The sequence below is a fragment of the Haliaeetus albicilla genome, chromosome 10 (assembly GCF_947461875.1).
Source record: "Haliaeetus albicilla chromosome 10, bHalAlb1.1, whole genome shotgun sequence".
NCBI lineage: Eukaryota > Metazoa > Chordata > Aves > Accipitriformes > Accipitridae > Haliaeetus > Haliaeetus albicilla.
The window spans coordinates 20,056,862-20,080,036 of record NC_091492.1 but is presented as its reverse complement, the minus strand read 5'-3'; the positions used below and the strand labels follow the sequence as shown (position 1 = coordinate 20,080,036).

The window sequence follows — 23,175 nt, the reverse complement described above, 5'->3', positions numbered from 1 at the left end:
CTAAAACAGAAAACTTTCACAGATAATCACTTAAGGATAAGGCTATATAACCTTATACTGGAAATTGTACACACGTACTCTTCACGTTGCACAGTTTAGGGGCTTTTAGGGGAAGTTACAAGCTGCAGTAAAATTATTTAATACAATACAAAGCTTTCAACTTTATCGAAATACAGTGGAGGACTGATCCACTCGGAGACTGGAAACCTTTATATTTTGGACCCATTCATTGCACGGATACTTGCCTCTCATCTGCAGTTCGTTTAACTGCGAATCAGGCAATGTATGTGTCCACAAGCAGAAGCTTACTGTTCATGTATAGGAATAGGGTAAATCCTTAAACAGAAAGCTGGGAACAATATAGTATTATAATTTACAGATGATCCTATTTCCATTTGTTAATATGCATCTTCCGTTGTACCAGGTCCTCTCAACGGCTGAGAAATAGCTTCCTTTAACTGTAGACACACAGATTAAATGAGATAAATTGTATTCAAGAAACTCCAAGTAAGAAATTTTAATATTTGCTTTCCTGCTTTGCCTAAGCAATTTCAGGCTGACTCTACTCTGTCTCAAGTGTCATATAATTTGAATCTGATGTTTTTCAAAGCTGTAGCGCTTTACTGTATTGGCATAAATACCAAGTTACTACCTGCTTCATAGAGTGTCTTTCATTCCTGAGGCAGCTGGTGATGGTGACTGTGCTTCTCAGTTCAACATAGAGAGTCGCCCTTTTAAGTTTCTGAGGAAAATTGTTGCTTGGGATCTCGGATGTCCAGTTTCAAGTATTTGTCTTCTCATATAGCTGTTATACAGGACTAAATCAGTCAATTGGTCAGGCTAAAATTTTTTAACTGTTGCAGATGTTGTGTATTGTAATACTTTGCTCTGTTACCTACAGTTTCCAGCTAAATAATGCAACCAAAGTTAACCACAGTTAAATGATGTCACATAAACAATAACTTCTGACACAAGATCCATGGTCAAACTATGTGGCAATGGTCATTCATAGTTAGTGCATCTGCTTAATTTGGTAATAAGAGAGTATTTTTTTTCTTGAGTTAAAATATGTGGAAGGAAAATGGGAGGAAGGTTGAATTCTGATAAATTACCCAGGCTATAAAAGGCAGTGTGGGCATACTTGACACTGAGATACAAAATACACATGTTAAAAATGAATGATTGGTGTATTACACGTTACAGAAATCAATTGTATGTGTTCTGATGGCCATAACAAGAGATGCTGAAGATGTTCTACAAGGTTATATTTGGATATTTTTGTTACATTTTTTAGACGTATAATTTGTAGTTTAACTTCTGTAACTCACTTTTAAAAACTCAGCAACGTAGTCTATGAATCTGGAATCGTGTTACAGTGAATCCCATGACAGGTCAGTCTGGAGTGCAGCACGTGATATTATCAAATTAGACAACACAGTGAAATAATAAAGTTCTTTCAGCCATATGCTTCTTAATTTTGAAGTAATATGCACTTTATATATTTACAAACAGTAACCTTGAACTTCGTACAAATGCTCTAAACTGATCATTGCTAGGGCACTGTTCATCAAAACAGTTCATCAAAAAAACCCAAACCCAACCCCACAAACCTTTTGCCATTTATATACTAAAGTGGCCAATAAAAAGCTCTGGGTAGATATACTTAGAGAACACTATATTTACCAATAAAGCCTTTTGTAAACATTACTTTCAACAAAACCACAGTTCTTTTAAGCATATATTGAGAAATACTACTTTCCTACTGTTGCACACAGAGACAGTTACTGGAGCCAGTGATTAACAGCAGTAATTACATTCAGGAGCGCAGAGACATTCAAACCCTGGGATATATAAGCTGATACAGAGCCACCAAATGCAGATATCCACATCACTGACACATGTCATGTGAAAGGTTTTACTACCCAATAGGTAAATACTATAGCAAAGCCTTCAAGGAGATTTAGAGACCCTATCACAGCTGGCGAGCTAAAAATACATGTAGCTCGCATGCGGTCAGACTTGTTTCAGAAACAAAGACATATTAAAAGACTTTTTAGTTTGGCTTTTCCCAAACTGCTTTTCAGTGCTCTCTAAATGTCACATCACTCATTGTTCACATCCTAATGGCTGACTCCACACATAATTAACTGCTCTTTTCTTGTCTGTCCATATTCTACCTTCTGTGTAACTTATTTAGACTTTATGGGCATAACTACAACTGCATACGAGTTCTATCTTATTGGCCCTACAAGGACATTCAGGTAGTTCTGTTGCACATAGCCCAGTGCCTAGCAAGGTACCCTAGGACAAGCTGTGTCAAGTGTCCTAACAGCCAGATGGAAAAATGCCTCTTACCACTCCCGTGATCTGACAAAGTCCACTTTTTTTCAGGCTGCACTGCTCTCTGAAATGCACTTGTATACCTCTTTTCCCCAGACAGCACCCTTTCCCTTCCTCTTCCTCCTGAAATGTATTTGGGAGCACAATTTACACATTAGCAGTCAAGTGCGTGGTAGAGAAGTTCTCCATGCGTATTCTAACCAGTTTCTCAGTGGGAACCGGCTGCAGGAAGAACTTGCAGGTGAAGACTTGCCGGCAGGCCTTGCGGAAGTTTTCCAAGAGGAAAGCGTAAATGATGGGGTTGATGCAAGATTTCCCATAGGCTAAGCAGTGAGAGATGATGCAGAAGGTGAAGGAGATGTTGTTCAGCGGAAACTGCCCAAACTTTGCCCACATCATGATGATGTGGTGGGGCAGCCAGGAGAGCAGGAACGTGGCAATCACGAGAAGCATTGTCTGTGCTGTCTTGAAAAAGGCAAGATCGCATATTAAATGGTCACAGTGATCAAGTCAGTCTGTAGTATGAGTGAGTTTGCCTTTCTCTGTCAGTAGTGAAGGCAGTGTGACACAGGCAACACTGATGACTGCCAGGTGGGCAAATTATGACAATATGAAGAAGGATGCTAAAACCCAACACTCCTCCCTGGAAAACAAGGATTGCCTAGTTTTGGCTCAAGCAAATAACTATAGGCACTGGAGATAGTGCCCATTAAACCTCAAACAATACAGAGGCTGCAGCAGTAATGCTAACTATGTTACGTGGAAGAGTGGAAATAATATTCCCTAACATGTGGAGGCTGAGGAACATTAAGACTATTGAAAATAACTGCAGGGGAACATGCCAGTGAGAGGAGTAACAAAGACTGACCTGAGGAGAAAGATTTTTCCAGTAGCTTCCTTCTTATGGGAAAAAAAACCAAGAAAAACAATGCATGAAGGATTTTTTTTTTTTTAAATATGCAGTGCTCTTTGGTTAGAAGTATTCCTAGCTAGACAGTTACCTGAGGGAGGCTCACTGCGCCTGTGGGATCGCAGCCCGTGTGCTGGCTGGGTTACAGGTGTGCCCTGGCAGCGCTCGCTCTCCAGTCAGGCTGGCCAGTTGCCATCGCAAGCTGTCATTTGTAAGCCCCAAAGCTTGACCTGAGGTAAATTTTTCCCAAAACCGGTGTCCTTCAAAGTCACCATCCAAAATGAAGGTTAATGTGAGGTGAGCTGCTGACTGCAGTTGTGGTAGCCCCACAGCTGGGGAAGAAGAACGAGGGATGAGGTAGTGCCTTGGGAGGGCTGAGGAACATTTAATCAGTGGTTATAATGGCTACACCTAGCAGTTGTTTTGTCTGCTAGAGCAGGCCTGCAGGATTTCGTATCTCATTTCAAAGCACTCTGTAGCATTCTATCTCTATACCTGTTATGCTAAAATGCATAAATAGAAGTTAAAAAGACTCAGGCGTACATATATCTAACACCAAAGCTGGAATGATCTTTTAGGAAAAGGGAGACCTTTTTTCTTTCTCAGCCCCCCAACAGTGAATACAACAGCTGCTGCAAAACCTTTGTATGTTCTCTGACTTTTCTGCAGTATTGCACAGTTGGCATGACTTGCCAAATTAACCATGTCTCCCAGGCAGTATTTCAGTGATGACTCAGGTGGCTGGGTAGAGCTGGTCTCAGGAAGGAGACTTTTGGATTCCCATTAAACTGGGAGGGCATTTAATGGGTCGTTTCTTCCTCTCTTGATACTCTCTGTGGCTGTGTGCTTTGGGTGAGGTGGAAATTGCAGCATGTTTTAGTAAGTCTGCCCCTCTATGGCATATGCTTGGCCTTGTTGGAAATGTAATAAGAGGAAAATAAGGAAATTAGGAGTACCAGAATTAATGAAGCAAGGTTTCCTAAGGAATCATGTCTTTGATGGGTTCTCTGGTGCCCTAAAAGACAGTAGTGGTACAACTGAAATACTTCTCAGACCATTTGCAGTCTTTCCCTTGTCAGTGGCTCTCCAGGTACTTAATAGAGTTTCACTCATCTAGAGACTACTTCAGTGATGCATTTTTCTGTCTTCCTGTATCAGTGAGTTAGGTATCATGTTCATGAATGTATACTTGCTAACGGAAGGCTTCTGTATTGCAGACTAACTACCAAGATCATGTTCTGGAGTTCATGACAGCATGGAGAAATGACAGCATGCTCCAGGGAAGAGCAGAGTGACGTTACTTCATAGCAGAAAGAATATAAGGTGATTAGATCTTGGTGCATAACATCTGGGATTGTAACGACTGCACTCATACATGAGAACAGTGGGAGACACTGCTAAAATATTTATAAACAAGTCTTATGTTTGTTATGTGACTTGTTCGAAAGCGCTGGAGATACAGGGTGAAACTGGAGGAAATATATTTGTCTTCCAGGTGCTTCTGTTTCATTTTAGTAACTGTCCTATAATACTCTTGAAGTTTTCTAAGATTATTTAGAAATTTAAATACCTTTTGTTTTGATTTTTTTTTTTTAATGTCAAAATACTTGAGAAGTCACTTGCAGGTCTAGGAAGCTGCTACACTTATGTGTTCAGATATAGTTCTTTATTATATATCTGGCTAGGGCTTACTTTAGCTAGACAACTGGAGTTGGAGCAGGACCTTCATATTATGCTGACCTTCCTAAGTAACAGTATTAAAACCTGCAAAACATGAGGGCATACTAGAATTCTAATTATCGTTTATAACATACATTTAATCTGATCTTATATCTGAGTGAATCACACTAAAATGTTTAAAGTATATTCTGCTTACTAGGACACTAGTAATGTGGGGGAAGGCTAAAATGTGCTTTACATGGCAACTGCTTTTCCTTCTACTTGTTTAACCCTGAAGAAAAATCAACTGCATGATAAAGAGGGGTTTTCTCTATGTTGGACAGACACCATCTTTACTCTGTTTACATAGGGACTGCAGTAATGATCTGCAATAAAAACATGTGATTATTGAAGTGGAAAAACGTGTTTGGATATGAGCCAAAAGTACCACCTTCATTTGTTTTAGCTATATTAACAAGCCAGTTAAATCTGTTAACCTGTCTAGGAAGTTGTTATTGCATCAGATCAAGATTGCTCTGCAGATAAGAGAAAACATTTGCCTATAATACAAGTTAAAAAAAAAAAAGAAGGGATTTCTGTCAAATAGGTCTCTCAAGTAAGTCTGTACGAATTTTGAAAGGCAATAACCAGTAGGGTCATCCTGTACCTGGCATACTTCAGGTGCTTCCTTGTTTCGCCTACTAGAATGCTATATGACATACAAGGTGACAAAGCAAGTTCTCATGTGAGTGAACAACCTCAGCTCTCAAACGTCCCCAAACTGGCCACACTGGGAACCAGATGCTGTCCTTAAAAAATATACTGGTATGATTAGAAGTTGATGGAACTGAAAGACACAGATGTAGTGGTCTTGTGGGGTCTAGCTTGTCTATGTGGTATGATGGGTACTGAAGAAATCATGAATAAACAGGTCCCATCCTTAGCTTTCACCAGCGATAATCGTGCTACTTTTTTGCACTCTATCAATGTTACCATTACCAACATAGGCTTGTTACCAAGGCAACCTTTCATAGCATCCTTCTGCTTAAATTAGGGGGCTACAAGCACTGAAATATTCTTTTGAATAAGGGATATATACCTAGATTTTTTTTCCTTTTATTGTGAAGTAACAAACTGCACATTTAACATAGGCCTTGCTATTAAAAAATGGGCTTGCGATTGCTAGGTATTAGCACAAAGCTGTTTCTAAGGTCCAGCTATTTAGGATTTTGCAGGTGGAATACATAGACAATACTAGAGCAATAATATATATAATTCATGACTCAAGAAACATGTTTTGCAGATGGAACTTGTGACTGTTTTTTCAAGTTGGGGAATATCTAGTTAAGATAGAGGAAACTGAAACAAAACATTATGTTGGGCTTTTAATGTGGTAACTTTGTTGTAGCTAAGACTAATGTTAATATAGAGTGTGGCCAGCTGTGGAGGACTGATCCAAACAGCTTTTGTACTGTTTGAGTTTGTTCAGTGAGCTATGATAATTTGCATAGTTAATGGATTACTGTTGGTCCAGCTGTGCCCAGTTAATGCTAGCCTTCTGGTTCATCTCCAAAGGTTCAGTGGGTCCGTAATAGATATGTACAATGGCCACTACTGGATTATCTAATTGTCTCTTAATACTCCTAGAAGTCTTTCAAGCAGCTCCACAAAATAACTTAGTGCATTATTTGTTGTACAGACAAAGTAAGTGTGCTTAAGCTATACAGTGAATCAATAGCATGATGGGAAATAGAGACTGGGAGAGGCAAATATTTTTGTTTGTCAAATAAATAGAAAAACTCCTCTCTTATTTCCTCCCCCTTATTGTTTCTGCCATGCATAGATTGTCTAGAATTTACTTGGTTATTCTTTTGTTATCTTTATAGGTGATCTGAATCTCATTTATGCTTTCCTGCTTTTCTTTGTTTTCCCTTTGACTCTTTTCAGCCCTGGACAAACTATTTCTTGCTTTTAGCCTTCCCCTATCCTTCAAAAACCGATGGGAAATGCATTTAAAATGCTTTTTGGGGGAGATGCCTCATTCTGGAGGATGATGAAGTCTTTAGCGTTTAATTGTGTTTGGAGCTTTGTCCTCAATAAGCTTCTAATGAAGCTGCCTCAACTTGTCAGGCAACTTGTCAAGGGCAAAAGTAAGATTGCCCTGTAATGAGTCAAATGCTTTGAGTATTCCATGGATTTACCTATTTTTGGCAGAACTACCTGATACTTTAGATTAATAAACACTCCTGAGATTAAAATATACAGTGGACAGAGCAGTCTAAAGGCAGAGAGCTTGTCACTTCCCTGATCTAGTAATAGTTTGAGACAGCTAGCTGCACATCTTTTTTCAGAACTGATCAGACTGTCCATTCGTACTGTGTACCTCAGCCACACAGAAATGGGGAAGAACATTCAATGAGGTTTTTATTAAACAGTACATTCTCACTAGCCTGCAGAAAAAACTGGGCTTTGTTAGTGAGACAACTGCTGTTTTCTGAATATGGTAGAAGTTTTTTTCTCTTTTTTTTTCTTCCATGATTCTGAAGGAAGAAGCATAAATAAGCCTATGCCTGTTCTTCCACACTGTCTTATCAGCAAATAACAACTCACCCTTCCTTTATTACTGCTCTGTGGGAGGGTGGGGGATATAATGAACTTATTTTGGACTTTGGGTCATCCTTCCCCTTATTCCCCGAAACTAGTTTCAATTAATAATGTTCTGCTGTGACTCCAAAGGCAGACTTATTCTAGCTAGTGTTGCTTCTTCACACCATACCATACTTCCTCAGCCTTTGTGTGGGGGCCAGGACTTTTCTCTTGACTAATACAAAGCCTATCTGATGATGTGTTTTACTGATAAATTCTTTTCTCTTGTTATGCTCGTCTCTAACTTGCATCTCCTTTTCCCTAAAGTTTGAGAGACAATTGGTGCACATTTTGATTGCCCCAGACTTGATTTGGGTAAGCTACAGAGTTTCAGACTTGGCTATGTATTGTACTTTTACTGTAGTGAAGGCTTGGCAAAGAAGTAGTGACCCATGGTGCCCTAAGCTTTTGCTTTCAGATATTGCAGATACACTGTGTCAGTGCCCAGGAAGGACGTGTGGCTTAGCACAATCTACCACTGTACTGCTGCAGGTACTTACCAACTTCTGAGGAAAGCAATTTTGTGGCTTTAGATTCTGGGATCCTCTGTTTTCTGAAGACAGAAATCAGTCAACAGCATCCCTTTGCTCCAAGTCCCTCTTTAAGCCGATGTGCAAAGTGAAAACCATCAGTTTCTTCTCTCCTGGTGCCAGGTTCTTCTCTCCTTTGTTCACAAATCCAACTCCCCCTGATGCATTTGCAAACATCCTTTACCTTTCTACCTGTAAAGTTCTAACAGAAAGGTCCCAAAGCACAATTTGATCTCCAGAAACACGCTTATAGTTTAGTGATAAACACAGTTTCAAACTGCTTATTCAAAAAAACACCATACCTATTCTTAACTAACTTAAATGTTGGGTAGCAGCTTCCTCTGCTTTGGAGCAAATGCATCTGTTAATTACTTCTGAAGCACTTCTCACTGCCCTTTGGTCTTTTTTATTACACTTGAGTGTAATACTAGTCTTCAGTGGTCTGAAAAGAACACTGGAAATGTTCTTTTTCACTGTTCTGTATTTTCTTTCTTGCAGTCAGAGATGGCAGCTGGCTGTCATGAAGAAGAGGAGGGATTGAAGCAAACGGATTTTCAGTTGTTATCAGTTCATTTTGTCAACTTGCATAGTGCGCTGAGGTGGACTCTTCATTTCTCATCAGCTTGCTTGCAGTGTTCCAACTGCTCATCTGCAAATCTCTCACTCTGTGATTATGTCACTAATCTCCACTGTTGATGCCCTTAATAGTTACTCACTTTGTATTCATAAATGCCTATGAGCATTATGATATTCCTATTATCCACTAATTGGTAATGATGCTCTCTATTCCTGCTGTGCTAGGCTTTTGTTAGCAAAACAATTTCCAGGATTTCACTTCTGATTAATATTCTTTTGCTGGATGGATCCCAGGGTCTCCCATGCTCCTTTGCTGTACTTACTGCTGTTCAGGTGCCAACGCCTTGAACATTGCATTCATTAAATCCATATGAAAACCTTCTATTTGTGCAAACAGAAGCCAAAGATATAGTTCAGCATATAGGAAAGCAGTTACAGTGCAAATTTTGTCTGCCTCACTTGGCCAAGATGTTCAGGAATACCTGTCTACCTTAAAGGAATTCTGTGTGTGTTACCTCAAGCTGTTGTATGACCTTCAAAATGCAGTGCTCCAGGGAGTGTCCCAAATCAACTCTGTATGTATTTGTGTTTACTTAGCTCTGGGACCAATGAACAGCTAATTTGCATGTAGGTAAATATAAGGTGGTGAATATATGAGCTGAGGAAGAAAACAATCAGCTTCATAGAGAGACATGTGCTTTGAACTGACTGTTACAATTTTGGAGCAAGATCTTGGGCTTATGATAGTTTTGTGAACAGCTTAGTTCTCAAGTAGTGGCTAGAAAAGGATAAAATTAAAAAAAGGTAATAAAATAAGGCAAATAAAACTTTAGGAATTATTAGGAAAAGAATAGAGAATAAAACAAGAGACTGCTCTCCCACCAGGTAAGCATGGTTCACCTTTCTGTTGTAGCTAAAAAATAGAAAAGCATAGTACTAATTTGTTAGCTTTAAATGGCTCAATTGGTCTGTTAATTAGGTTCCACAAGGTTCCTCAACTTGGGTGCCTCAAGGTTCCACAACTTCTATTGTCCTTTCAAGGGAGCTTTCACATCCCCAGAAATGTTCTTAAACTTGAAAAAGCATTTCAGATTGCTCAGTTTGCAAGTTTTGTTATTAGTTCTTTAAAGATGTACAGGACAAAAGTGAGTAAACATTGAGGAACCCTGATGTGCTCCAGAGGCCGGTAAAACACCACAGGGCCATTTAATGATCAGAATAGACCTTGGTTTACATTAGTTTCCATTGTTAAATCATCTTATTTACTGCAAATGTATATTCAGAGTTCCTAGGGCTGGGCTCTTATGAAACACTTTTCAACTCTGTCAGACAGGGAGTTGTTAACTTTACTGAAGCCAAATTATAGACTTGCTGTACTCTGCGTAATGCAGAAAGGAAGTAACAGAACTGAAATATACTTTATTTGTAATAGAGCAGTGCACAGGATTTCTGGCCTCAAGAAACGATTATCCAAAACTGCAAAGGGGAATCCTGCAGCATCACATCATCTCAATTTTAAGGTTGCCAAACTTCTGCAGCTAGTGTGGCATTAAATGGGGAAGCAGACTGTCATGTATTTCTTCTGCAAGCACAGTCTTAGTTCATCATGCAGAATTTCAGCCTAAGCTTGCAAAAAGTCCTAAACTTCTTCCTTGATCTAATACACATATATTACATATAAATGGAAAAGCATACTAAATTGAGCATGTCCAACATTGACGTGTAGATGGCAAACATATGTAAAAATCTGCAAAGTAGGAATCTGAATTAAAGGTCAAACTCTTTTGATAATGGAATATGAAGTCAGGATGCAACAAACTTTGTGCAAGGGAAATTTTGGCAAAGTTTCAAGTATGCATAAATTGAAAAAGCTGCTGTAGTTTGAACATAACCATGCTGTAACTTAAAAGCTTACAAATTGCAACCCAAGCACAAAACTTGTTTTTTTTCTTTTTACTTTTTTTTTGTCATGTACGTGCCTGGGAGATTGTATGTGATATGTCATCTGTAGGATTCTGTTAAAGACAAACTTGTTCTTTTCAGTGAGTGTTTGGACACTGACTTGGAGGGGGCAGCTCTCAGAGGTCTCTGGGTTATTCATAAACTGGGTCCATTCAGGCAAAATGTGTTTGTAATTAACTTTACAATCATGTATTTAAACATTGCCCACAAGTAGGTTGGCCTTAGAAAACAGGGCCCTCCTATCTGTCCTTCTAGCCCCTACATATCTTCAAATAACAAAACTTTCAATACAATAGTGTGGCAAATGGACTAGCGATAGACAGCAGAAAGATCACAATGGAAGAAAAGGGAAAGGTGACTTTGCAAACATCATGCACAGAATGAAATCCACACTGGAACCTCAGGTATATCTTATGGCAATGTTTGGGAGACAACAGCAGGGTCTTCAGATCCTGCTGAAGTGAAGCCTGGCATTTAAGACTTATTTAGAGAAGATGCTTTATATACCAGTGTTCACTGGGAACTTTTTGATAAGGCTCACTTGAGGGGAAATTGGGTGGCAGTGCAGCTCTGTTTTAGGGGTATGTGTCAAAGCTTCTTTTAGTTGTGCAGATAGCTAAGAAACTTACAATCGTTTTAGCTTTTAACTGGGTTTTGCTTCTGTACTTGGGTAACAGACAGTACTCGGGTAACAGACTTGTCTGCATGTGCAGCTCTGCTCAGTCCTTGGGCAGCTGGTGCTCCTCTGCTGGGTGCAGACAGCCCACACCAGCTAAGCCTGTACGGAAGGCTGAGCACAGTGCTGTGGGTGCAGGCACTGGAAAACCACGCTGTGTCAGAAAAAGGCAGAAAGAAGTGGTAGAGAAAACAAGCAAGTGAGTTCTTAGAATAACAAATTTCTAGTACTGTAGTTCGTTAAGCTTTGTTTCCATGGCTTTGATTCGTTAAAAAAAAAAGTTTGGTTGTTTGGGTTTTTTTAAAGGCATTGATACAGATTACTCTTACAATATGATCTTTAAAGGGACAGGTTGAGCTGCAGTACCAAGTATCTGGGCTCCAGTAATATGCTTCACATGCTCAGATTCAGTTAAATCCAGTATTATTTTGCTTCCTTTGCTACAGCAACTTGACTAGGAAAGTCAGGCTTATACTTGCACAACAGTGGGACTGTTCATTTGGCCATGCTATCATCATCTCTTTAGAAATTGCCCTAGGTCTGCATCTAGCAGTCTCTCTGACTTGTTCTGTAAATGTTGGCCTTATCGAGATTGACATGTTGTTTCCAGATTCACAGGATGTACTAAAAGCAGATAATATGTTGTCTCCTCTATGACCTTTCAGGTGGCTTGAATTTGGATTTGTCCCTGTAATACTTCCTTACTGCATGCATTTCTGTGCTCCGTGGCGCAAACTATGTGAATTAGGATGATGTCTCTTCTGCCTGTTATCAGTGTTTACAGGACTTGTGGGTTGAGGGAATGATATTATACTAAGACTCCAACAAAGTCACTCAAAGCTATAGATCCAGAAATAAGTAATGAAATTTTAAAAAATCTTACCCAGTATTGCCGTTTTTCTTAAAAGCAGCCTATAATGGAGAATAATAGCAGTGTGTTTTCGGCCAGTATGTGTGTGTTTGTTTATGAGAAGTCCTTTCCCTAAGCTCTATGGCATTTGCTTTGTTTCTTAACTATGTTTTATCTTGAAGTGTTCTATCTTGAGGAGTCTGTGTAGCACAAAGCAGAAGAGATCTTATAGTTCCTAAAGAGGTAAGGCAGGCAACCATTTCACTGGAAAATCTTGCTCAACAAGGGCTCTGAGTCTGCAGTCTGATTCTTTTGAGACCTTTACTCACGTATGTAGCCCAGATCTGAACAAATAGCTGTTTGCAAAATTTACTACTTATCTGTTAAAAAAACCAAACCCAAAACAACCCCAAACCCACAAACCAAACAGACAAAAAAACAAATAGGAAAAAACCCAAACAGACCAAACCCCAAACCCCTTCCGTTAGGGGTAGGAGGAGGATAATAGCCCAAGTATCCTGCTTTCTTGAAATTATAGGAGTGAAGTAGGATCTGAGTGGTCATCGTTCCAGACTGTACTCTTTTGTACCAGTATGACACTTTGTTTTCCATATCAGTGTGGTCAAGATGCACACTGTGAATTAACAGATGTGAATCAGGTAATTTTATCACCTCATACTGGAAGACTTTTGCTGTTGTGTTATGCTTTCTTTTGATAGAGCAAGGGAATTAGGGTTTAGCCACTGAAGTCACACACATATTTGAGAACAAGCTAGATGTTCTGTATATGCTAAATTAACCTTTCAAACACGGAGCAAGATTAATTTGTCAAACATATTTGAGCAAAATAAGCAAAAGCTGTTCACTTAATCTCTGATGAAGTTTATGAATGAAAATGAAACAAAACTACTTGTCATTAATAGACCAATTAAGTACGTATGAAGGAAGCTAATTTAACAGAACTGACATGCACATATGAATTTCCTGGTAGGCTCTAACGTGAAGTGTTCTTAAGAAGATCTCCTTTAAATGATTGACACTCAATGTGTTTCAAGTATATTTTGAAAGCATATGCAGGAATTGAGTGTCAACAACCTACCCAAGAAAGACTCCTTATAAAGTCCAAGAGAAGTGGTTAAAACAAAAAGTACTTGAAATAGGTACACTGAAGATGCTGTTTGGCCTTCAGAAAGGCTAGATGAGAATTTCTACACAGAAAGTGCTGGAAGGGGACAAATTGTGGAAGATGATGTGTGTGTATATAGAGGAATGTATTTAATTTTTTCTTTCATCTGAAAGGATCACCTATTTAGTTAGGCCTAACTGTGCCAAATGAAGCAAGAATTGCTACCAGGTGTTCCAGAGTTATGGCCAGGGAAATACTTAAGGGGAGGGAGGAAGAAGTGCTGTACCATTAACTTGATTGAACAGATGAAGTCAAAGGTATTTTTTTAAGATTGGTCCTCTCAGCCATATCTAATCAGGAAACCCAAAGCTGAAGAAACTGTAGAGCTATTTTTTCACCTAACTCTACAGGTCAAATCTGAAAACAATGTAAACAGATACATTTGTAAAAGTGAGTGTCATAAATGAAATTCTGTAACTTGCTGCTTTACAAGAAAATTATAGTAGTAATTTTTGACTGTTGGTAGCATTCTCTTCAAATATAGCAAAGAAATGGGTAGTGTGCCATTCATATATAGGTAAGGAAAGACAGGATGGGAATTTAAACCAACCAAACTGTTTAGGGATTTGTTGGTGATTTTGAGACCTAAAGCAACTTTTCCAGCTTGAGAAGTCATGAAATTATTCTATGCAAAACAACAGTGCTTCTTAGCACTTTATTTGCTGTATTTTACATAATCAAAATTGTCAGCAGATCTTGGTTGCCTTTTCTCATGGTAGCTGTTAAGCATACAAGACTCTGACTGTGCTTTCTGCCTGTAGTCTGCACTATCTGCTCAGAAATGATACTCCTGGTTCTCAGATATTAATTCACAGCATATCTGTGGCAGCATCAGTGTTCATCAGAATGTCAATAGGCAAAATAAGACATGGTGTTCTTCAAGTAATCTGTTTCATCTAGGTCTGCAATACTGTCCTGGTTTCAGCTGGGATAGAGTTAACTGTCTTCCTAGTAGCTGGTACAGTGCTATGTTTTGAGTTCAGTATGTGAAGAATGTTGATAACACTGATGTTTTCAGTTGTTGCTCAGTAGTGTTTAGACTAAAGTCAAGGATTTTTTCAGCTTCTCATGCCCAGCCAGCGAGAAAGCTGGAGGGGCACAAGAAGTTGGCACAGGACACAGCCAGGGCAGCTGACCCATACTCTCCAACAGGGTATTCCATACCATGGGACGTCACATCTAGTTTAGGAACTGGGAAGTGGGGGGCAGGGATTCGCCGCTCGGGGACTGGCTGGGTGTGGGTCGGCGGGTGGTGAGCAATTGCCCTGCGCATTATTTGTACATTTCAATCCTTTTATTACTACTGTTGTCATTTTATTAGTGTTATCATTATCATTATTAGTTTCTTCTTTTCTGTTCTATTAAACCGTTCTTATCTCAACCCAGGAGTTTTACTTCGTTTCCCGATTTTCTCCCCCATCCCACTGGATGGGGGGGGAGTGAGTGAGCGGCTGCGTGGTGCTTAGTTGCTGGCTGGGGTTAAACCACAACAAATACATAGCAGCTAATTCTTGCATAATTTATTGCCTTAGAAAAGGTGACTAAAAGGATGTTTATGAGAACCTACTTGAAATTAGACGAGCTGGACTCATAATGTTAATCTCAGTAAGGTTCAGGAATAAGCACATGAACAAAGTGGTATTTGTGAGGCTTTATGCTTACTTCATGAACTCAGCAACTGAACACAGAAACCATGATCAAAAGCACTCTAAGGGGAAAAGGAAAGTAACTCCCATCAAGGACATACTGTGTGTGGTGTATTATAACTTCTATAGTCATCTTGTATTTGCAATATTATCTCACAATACCAGTTGAGTTCTATCCTTACAGGCCGTGTAGGTGCAAGATCCATTATGGACTGATACTCAAAAGTATATTACCAACAAAACTGAGTGTACGTTAGTGAATGTAATGAACCAGTAGAAACTAAATACAATCTGTAGTTAAATCTGGTTAGGATTCATAGGCATAAAGGACTGGCAAAATCTCTGTAACAGCGCTAAATCAACTAGAAGCAGCACAGACCAGACCATTAAAACCATAGCACAATATTGCAGAGGATACACCTGAGGATACACCTGAAAGATGATATTATTTTTATATCAAAAACCCTTGAGTTTTGTTTGAGATGCTACTATAGCTGCTAAAGTGCATAGTTAACCTCCTAAAGTACCTCTGCTTTTTCCTGAATAGGTTGATCAAGAAGACATCTAAGTTGATGACAGCCATACATTTTTCTGTGATACCTTAGCTGCATACAGAGCATTAACCTAATAAGACTGGTTTCCTTCTGAGATAAGGAACAGATGGCTATGTTATGTTTAGGGATATACCTTTTTGTCTCCATTACAGTAAGTCTCTTCGGTGAAAGAGAATTCAATAGAGGTACTGGTTCAGGTTATTATGAGGTATAGCTGCAGCATGCTGAAAATCTAGTCTCTTGAATTCCTCATCTTGTGAGTGATCTAGATTTACAGGGGGCGTCCAGTAATGCTAGTGAATAAATCACTGGACACAACTTGTCATGCCCAGAAGTGGTTCTGTGTTTCAAAACATCTGTAGCTTGTTGCGGCTGTGGTACCAGTGTCTGTCTTTTTTTTTTTGCTGGAGTCACGTCAAAGATTTGATTTCCTGTCTTGCACCCTTTTCAACTAAATGGCCATGTTTGCTGTAATGACCTTCATTTTTGTCATAGACAGAATCATGGCAACATCTTGTAGGGCTGCTCTAATGTGGCAGGTAGCCACTGAAACTGGCCAGTGCATTGGCTGAGAGCAAATCAAAGCATTCCCTAGTCATCTCCACTGGCTGTCATGTCTGCTTGGAGGCACGCACACTGCTCATTTGGGTTGTACAGTTGCTGTGCCACGGGCACAGACTGTGACCTGACTGTCCTATCAGCAGCTAATGATAGTACTCCTTCACTTCCTGTCTTTGACTAGCCAGATAGCCTACAGTTTCACTTATCGCTGCACACTCAACAGTTATAACATTTCTGACTGAGATAGTATTTTCCCCTTTCATGTCAGGGAAATCTGATGTTGCATCGCTGGAGTCAGTGAGTTTTTCCACCTGAAAACTTCTATTAATAATGGCTTATTCACTCTAAGATTCTTAGACAGAAAAATCTTAATTCTATCCTTAACATCTTTCCCAGTAAATACTTGCAATTCTGCTTATTTCATGCAGCTTGAGCGAGGGATAACCCTGTTCTTTGGCTTGCAAAGGGATCAAACCAGGATCTGAATCTACTACCTACTTAGACGCAAACCTGAAGAAAGATCTGAAATGCAAAGTGCAGCAAAACTTAAGTACTTCAGTTTCAAAGTTCTTCATGTATTTTCCTTTGAGCTTGCTGAAGTGTACTCAAAACACCTAGATATTTTTGCAGTCTGAGTATCTTACTGGCTGCCAATGTAAAAAGATAGTATTTGTGGGATTCTATGATAGCGCAATAAATGAAAAGGCAGTCCAGCAGGTGTGTATATAGAGATCAATACAGCATTTCAATAATGGCATCATTATGTACTGTGTCTGTAAAGGTAGAACAAACTGTCAACATGAATTCTGAACCTGAGCTGAAAGATGGGTACATGAATGACACTTAAGTATGCGGATGGAGCTTGAAAAGGCTATTAGTTATTTTAGAAACCTGACATACCTATTATATTATAGTCAGTGTACAGATTAAACCAAAGATATTTACCTTCTCCTTTGATCTCTCTGACTTCTTGCAAATGTTCTTTACTTTCATATGGAGATGATATAAAACCCTGGGGGGGAAAAGGAGCAATATATTGAATGGGAAATTGAGTTGTGTATATTAGTATTTGAACTTTTCATACAAGCACCGAAAATTAAAATAATTGTTTTAGCATGACTTCAACTGAAGTTGAATTGATGCTTTGAGACTTTTAATTCTAAGCCCTCCACAGTTCTTTCTCCTTAAAGAAACAAGGTTTAGAAAAAGCATTAAAACTGCTGTGCTTCAGAAATGTAGTTCAGCATATATTAAAAGCTCAGCTGGCTCTATGCTGAAATCCACAAGTCTTTCCTTGGCTTTTGAATTTTAGATTGTGCCTCAGATTATCTACATTTATTATCTAGGCTGATTATATACACAGGCAGACAGCAGGCTGCCAATACTGTACCCTGGTGTGACTGTCTTGCCGCTCCTGAACACAGCAGTAACAAATAGGGCAGTTGGAGTGGGTTCTTCTTTCAGACAGAGAGTCATAAGAAATCTTAGAGCACTGTAGGGAAATTCTCAGTTAATAACATCTAGATCAAGCTTTTGAAACCTGATTACAGCACAGCAGTAACCTGGCAATGTTTGTACTTTGGCCTTTGGAACTAACAGACTAAATTTTCTAAAGCAATTAATGAAGAAAGAAATATGTCTATTAAATGCAGCTTACCTTCCAGTTGCTGCTGTGCTCACCTAGGGCAGTAAGGGGACAAACAGCTGGCGCTACTGTGACAGAAGTTAAGAGCTCTAGTTGCTTTTTCCTCTTGTGACAAGCAAGGCCTGAGATTTAGAGATTTTTAGCTTAAATCTAAGTGCATTTCCTGTCCTTAGCACTGATGATAGCAGAACAGATTAGTATTGAAAGTAATGTATTTTTTGATTAAACAGAGATGAGCTTAAATTCCAGGAAAACTTTTTTTTTTTTTTCTCAAGAGGGTAGACTCGCAACTGACTAATGATCAGGAAGTCCAGTCTCTGGCAGTCCCATGGTACTCCACAGTAGGGTATTTATTCAGAATTCACAGAAAACTTATTCTGCATGCTAGCACAACTCATAGACTTACTATCAGTCTTAAACATGCTAAAGATCAGTAAGGGGAAACAAAAAAATTTGAGTGATAGCAATCCACAAGGAGAAAGGAAGAGATTTCTTGCTGAATAAAACTCTGATCCTAAGATCTCTTTTTGCAAGCCTCTGCAAGACACAGTGTCTGAGCTTTGTGTCCAAAAAAACAAGAGAAAGGAAAGAAAGAAATTGGGATGATGTCTTTATCTAATACTGTTTCTGTACATTGTCTGCATAGATAGTTTCTCCCTCCCTGGGTTTTTCCTCTTGCGAGGAACAAACATTTGTTATCAAGAAAGAACAAACTGAAAAATAGGAAAACCAGCAAGACTCTTTAGGGATTTGGGTGTCAGGCTGGGTGTCAACTTAGCAATTGTAATCCTTTTTGTGAGCTGTTGTAATTTCATTCTCTGTTTTCTTTCCCTCCCCCTGCCTCAGAGAAGTATTCTATACCAGGAAAGAATATGGAAAGGATTGGATCTATTATTTGTTGGCTGGGTAGCTTGAGTGTACACATCCAAGCCACCAAGAGCCTGGGAGTGATCTTTCCCTCCATTTAAACATTACTTGCCTCCCTCTCACCCACCTTGGCATAGCAGCAGATGATGAGCACCAGGGGCAGGAGGTATCCCACCAGCAGGATGGTAATCTTGTGCATCTGCTTGGCTGTTGAATCATTTGCCCAGTGCTCCCAGCAGAAGGAGCTGTTGGGTGCTTGCTGATGACCACTCATGAGGACCTGGTGCTGGGCCACAGGGATGGCAATGAGTAGAGACAGCAGCCAAATGACAGCCATGCCGAGGGCAGTGTTGCGCTTGCTGCAGATGCAGGGTGAACACTTGGCATGGACCACAGCAATGTATCTGTCCACAGCCATAGCCACCAGAGTAAAGATGCTGACCAGCATTGTTGCCATGGCCAAGCAGTGAACCCGCTTGCAAAAGAAGGCACCGAAGATCCACTCTGGCAGGGAGTATATGGTGGCCTGGAAGGGGATGCAGAAGAGCAGAAAGGAGAAGTCTGCAATGCTCAAGTTCAGGATGAAGATATTGGTAGCACAGCATGATGGGTGTCCCCCAGGCCGGAGACACCCCAAAACAACCAACACCAAGGTGATTCCCACCATTCCCAGGAGGAAAATCAACCCAAAAAGCACCAGTACAATCACCACCTCCGGGTCGCCCCTGGTTGCTCCTGACCAGCATGTTGTGGCCCCTGTTTGGTTAGTCTCAATGCTGCACTTGCTGGTGTTGGCTCCAAGGGAAAGCACAAAGTTGTCTTCCTGCTCCCCCATGGAGCCAGGCTGCTTGGAAGGCAGGGAGCTGTCCCGGTAGCCCTGACTGCTGTTGGGCAGGTCTATGTTTGTTAGTGGTGGCCAGAGGCTGAATGCTTGGGTTTTCCAGTGCTCTGTGTCTTTCCTTAGGGGAGCAGTTTTCTTCAGGTGATTCTTCCAAGCTCTGTCTGTCTCTGGTGCAGATTCTTCCAGGAACTGGCAAAAAAGGGGGTTGAGGTATTTGTCTCATCCAAGAGGTAACTGCGGGTCTAGCAGTTGGTGCTGGAGAAACTTATGTGGCAGAGAAAAAGTCTGTGCCAGAAGGGCTGAGGATGAGGCTGCCCTGGGAGCTCGGAGCAGGGGCAAAGCAGCTGCTGCTCAGCTTCCACACGCCCCTCCTCTTCTGTTTCCCTCCCACCGCCAGTCCCTGGATCTGCGGCTGTTGTACCTGCTTTCCCAGCTCTGCTCCAAGCTGTGGCAGAGAGAACAAATGCTGTCTGTGACCTGAGCCCTTCAGAAAATAACCCCAGATCAGCTCTGTCCCCATACATTGCTACTCACAAGGAGGGCAAGAGCAGACGAAAAACAAATTCTCATCCAAAAGGATGGGTCAAGCAGCAGCTGCTGAGCGATAGCGTGTGCAATTCTGTGAGGAGCAGCATTGGAACTGGCTGCATGAGGAGGAAAAAGGCTAAAATATGTTTTTTATCAACAGAGCAGGATTTTTTTGTTGTTTCATAGTCTTTTATGTGCTCATATTAGAGCATAAAGCAATCTGAATAGTTGTGTTCTCAGCACAAAAACCCAGGAGAGCCTTAGATTCAGCAGCTGGGTCCTGCCATTTCTTGGATAGCTGCCCGGATTCCTTAGTGCCTGAGTATTCATGAATCTTGTTGATCCAGCTGTAAAGAAGTTCCAGGTTCAGCCTAATAGTGCCAAGAGCATCTGCACTGGAAAAGGAAAGGTCTCGGTAGCAGTGAGCAGCTGCAATATCCCCTGCCAGGGAACAGAGATACGGATTAAAGAAAAAAAAAAAAAGTTTTATTAAGGATTAATGGCTTAGTTATTGTGGGTTTTATGCTTACTTATAGAAACAGTATGTATGTTTTAGAAGGCACTAAGTAACTTTGTTTTAATGGTCTGTTTCCTCATATTTCTTAAGGGATTCTGTGAACTCTACAGACAGTAAGGAGGGAACAAAGTTTAGGCAAACATTAACAGTACCTGCACACAGTGATTTATGCGTGCAGGACAGCTGCTTACATAGAAGAGTACTCATCTCTGTTTTCAGTGGTTATGAGTCTAGGCACATGGTCAGAGTGGGCCACCACTGGATTCTGTGGATGTGAGGTTTAGACTGGGAGAGCCCCTTAATTTTTGAAATGAAGTTCAGCAACTGAAAATTGCCTTGCCTTGTGACTTGTTTCTAAGCTCTTGTTGAGAGGTGCCTGCCTTAGCCTGCTCTCATATACTCTTGTTTAAAATCTGTTCTGAAGCTAGACTCCTTATTTCCCCCCATAGTTTTGAGGCTAGTTATGGGGTGAGGTGGGAAGTGGCCAGGGAGTGAAAGATGTCCTAGTTGCAATGGAAAAACCTGTCTACCCTTGTTGTGTGCCAGTGAGCAGATCACCATGGCTGGACCAGCTACCGGGATGCCACCTGCACCTCTCTTGGTGTGCTGCGGCCTGGCTGCCTTGCGTGCTGTGGCACAGCACCTCAGACACCACTGAGTCTTCCAGTCCCCAAATCTTCTGTCTGTTTGCTGGGATCTCTGCCCTCAGCTTGCAGACAGCTGCTCGCAACGCACCACGTTTCAGTGAGCCTGCAAGCTCTGGGGTGGTGCTGCAGATTTGAGTGCCATCTACTGGCATTTCACCTCCTTTACTGCGTTCAGACAGCTCCTGTGGCGGTCCTTGGCCTTTCTTTCTCTCATCCAGTCCCACCATTCAGTTATGAACTCTATCTGCTGTTGTTTTCCTCTTATCCTTGTGCACATACACACCTTTAAATCATAAAACTTAAATATGCTTGCCTTTCCTTTTGTGATAATATGCGAGCACTCTAAGGTTACTTCTTGTAATACTATTCGTATAACTTCATGTAACGTTTTAGAGAAGGCTGTTGAAAGTGATTTCAATAGCTATTTCTCTATTTTAGATCTGTTTGGGGTTTGAGTTTTTTCCCTTTTGCTTTAGTGGGCAGTCATACCAGCAAGTATTATTTAAGAAGCACCCATAGCAATCATAGCAAATGAGAGCATGCATTTGTTTGTTTTAGTGGGTTTGGGCAAAATAATAAAAACTGCACCACGAGTGGTTTCTACTGCAGTGGATTTGAGACAATGCATGCACGTATTTGAGAACTGCATGTGTGTGTCAGCTGCAGAACAAACACAGCTTTGCAGATCTAAAAGATTGCATGGCACACTAAGTGGAAAACGGGCAGAGGACAGCACAGTTCTAGCAGTGAGGAGGGACAGATCATAGGATTGTTTAGATTTGTAAAAAAAGTTTACAAAAATCACCTAAATTCTTATAGAAGGGACATTACCAGCTTTCTTATCCATCATCAGAAACCTACTGTGATGGGTTGACCCTGGCTGGACGCCAGGTGCCCACCAAAGCCGTTCTATCACTCCCGCATCCTCAGCTGGACAGGGGAGAGAAAAATATAACAAAAAACTTGCGGGTCGAGATAAGGACAGGAGAGATCATTCACTAATTACCATCACGGGCAAAACAGACTCAGCTTAGGGAAAATTAGCTCACTTTTTATTACAAATCAGCCAGAGTAAGGTAAATGAGAAATAAAACAAAATCTCAGAACACCTTCCCTCTACCCCTCCCTTCTTCCCGGGCACAACTTCACTCCCGGATTTCTCCACCAAGCCCCCCCAGCGGCACAAGGGGGACAGGGATGGGGTTTACGGTTATCACATGTTATTTTCTGCCGCTTCACCTCCTCAGGGCGAGGGCTCGTCACACTCTTCCCCTGCTCCAACGTGGGGTCCCACCCACGGGAGACAGTCTTCCACGAACTTTCTCCAACGTGGGCCATTCCCACGGGCTGCAGTTCTTCACGAACTGCTCCAGCATGGGTCTTTTCCACGGTGTGTAGTCCTTCAGGCACAGACTGCTCCAGCGTGGGTCCCCCACGGGGTCACAAGTCTTGTCAGAAAACCTGCTCCGTGGGCTCCTCTCTCCACAGATCCGCAGGTCCTGCCAGGAACTTGCTCCAGCGCAGGGTTCCCACGGGGTCACAGCCTCTTTCAGGAACCCACCTGCTCCGGCGTGGGGTCCTCCACGGGCTGCAGGTGGATATCTGCCCCACCATGGACCTCCCTGGACTGCAGGGGGACAGCCTGCCTCACCAGGGTCTTTACCACGGGCTGCAGGGGAATCTTCGCTCCGGCGCCTGGAGCATCTCCTCCCCCTCCTTCTGCACTGACCTTGGTGTCCGCAGGCTTGTTTCTCTTACATGTTCTCACTCCTCTCTCCGGTGGCTGTTTACCGCGTCCCAACTTTTTTTTTCCTTCTTAAAAATGTTATCACAGAGGCGTTACCACTATCACTGATTGGCTCGGCCTTGGCCGGTGGCAGGTCCGTCTTAGAGCCAGCTGGTATGGGCTCGCTCTCTCTCGAACACAGGGGAAGCTTCCAGCAGCTTCTTACAGGAGCCACCCCTGTAACCCCCCCCGCTACCAAAACCTTGCCACATAAAACCAATACATTTACTCAAATTTTTTAAAAAACT

General features: G+C 41.2%; 1 protein-coding gene across 1 annotated transcript; it reads right to left on the bottom strand.

Moving 5' to 3' along the window:
* Positions 1 to 1,663: 1,663 nt before the first annotated feature.
* LOC104319921 (galanin receptor type 1) lies at positions 1,664 to 20,425 on the bottom strand. Its single transcript, XM_009921875.2, has 3 exons — positions 18,737 to 20,425; positions 17,042 to 17,108; positions 1,664 to 2,805 (listed from the first exon to the last, which is right to left on the bottom strand). Exons 1-3 carry the CDS (start codon positions 19,441 to 19,443, stop codon positions 2,488 to 2,490), a joined length of 1,092 nt encoding a protein of 363 aa, XP_009920177.1. The 5' UTR covers positions 19,444 to 20,425; the 3' UTR covers positions 1,664 to 2,487.
* Positions 20,426 to 23,175: the final 2,750 nt, after the last annotated feature.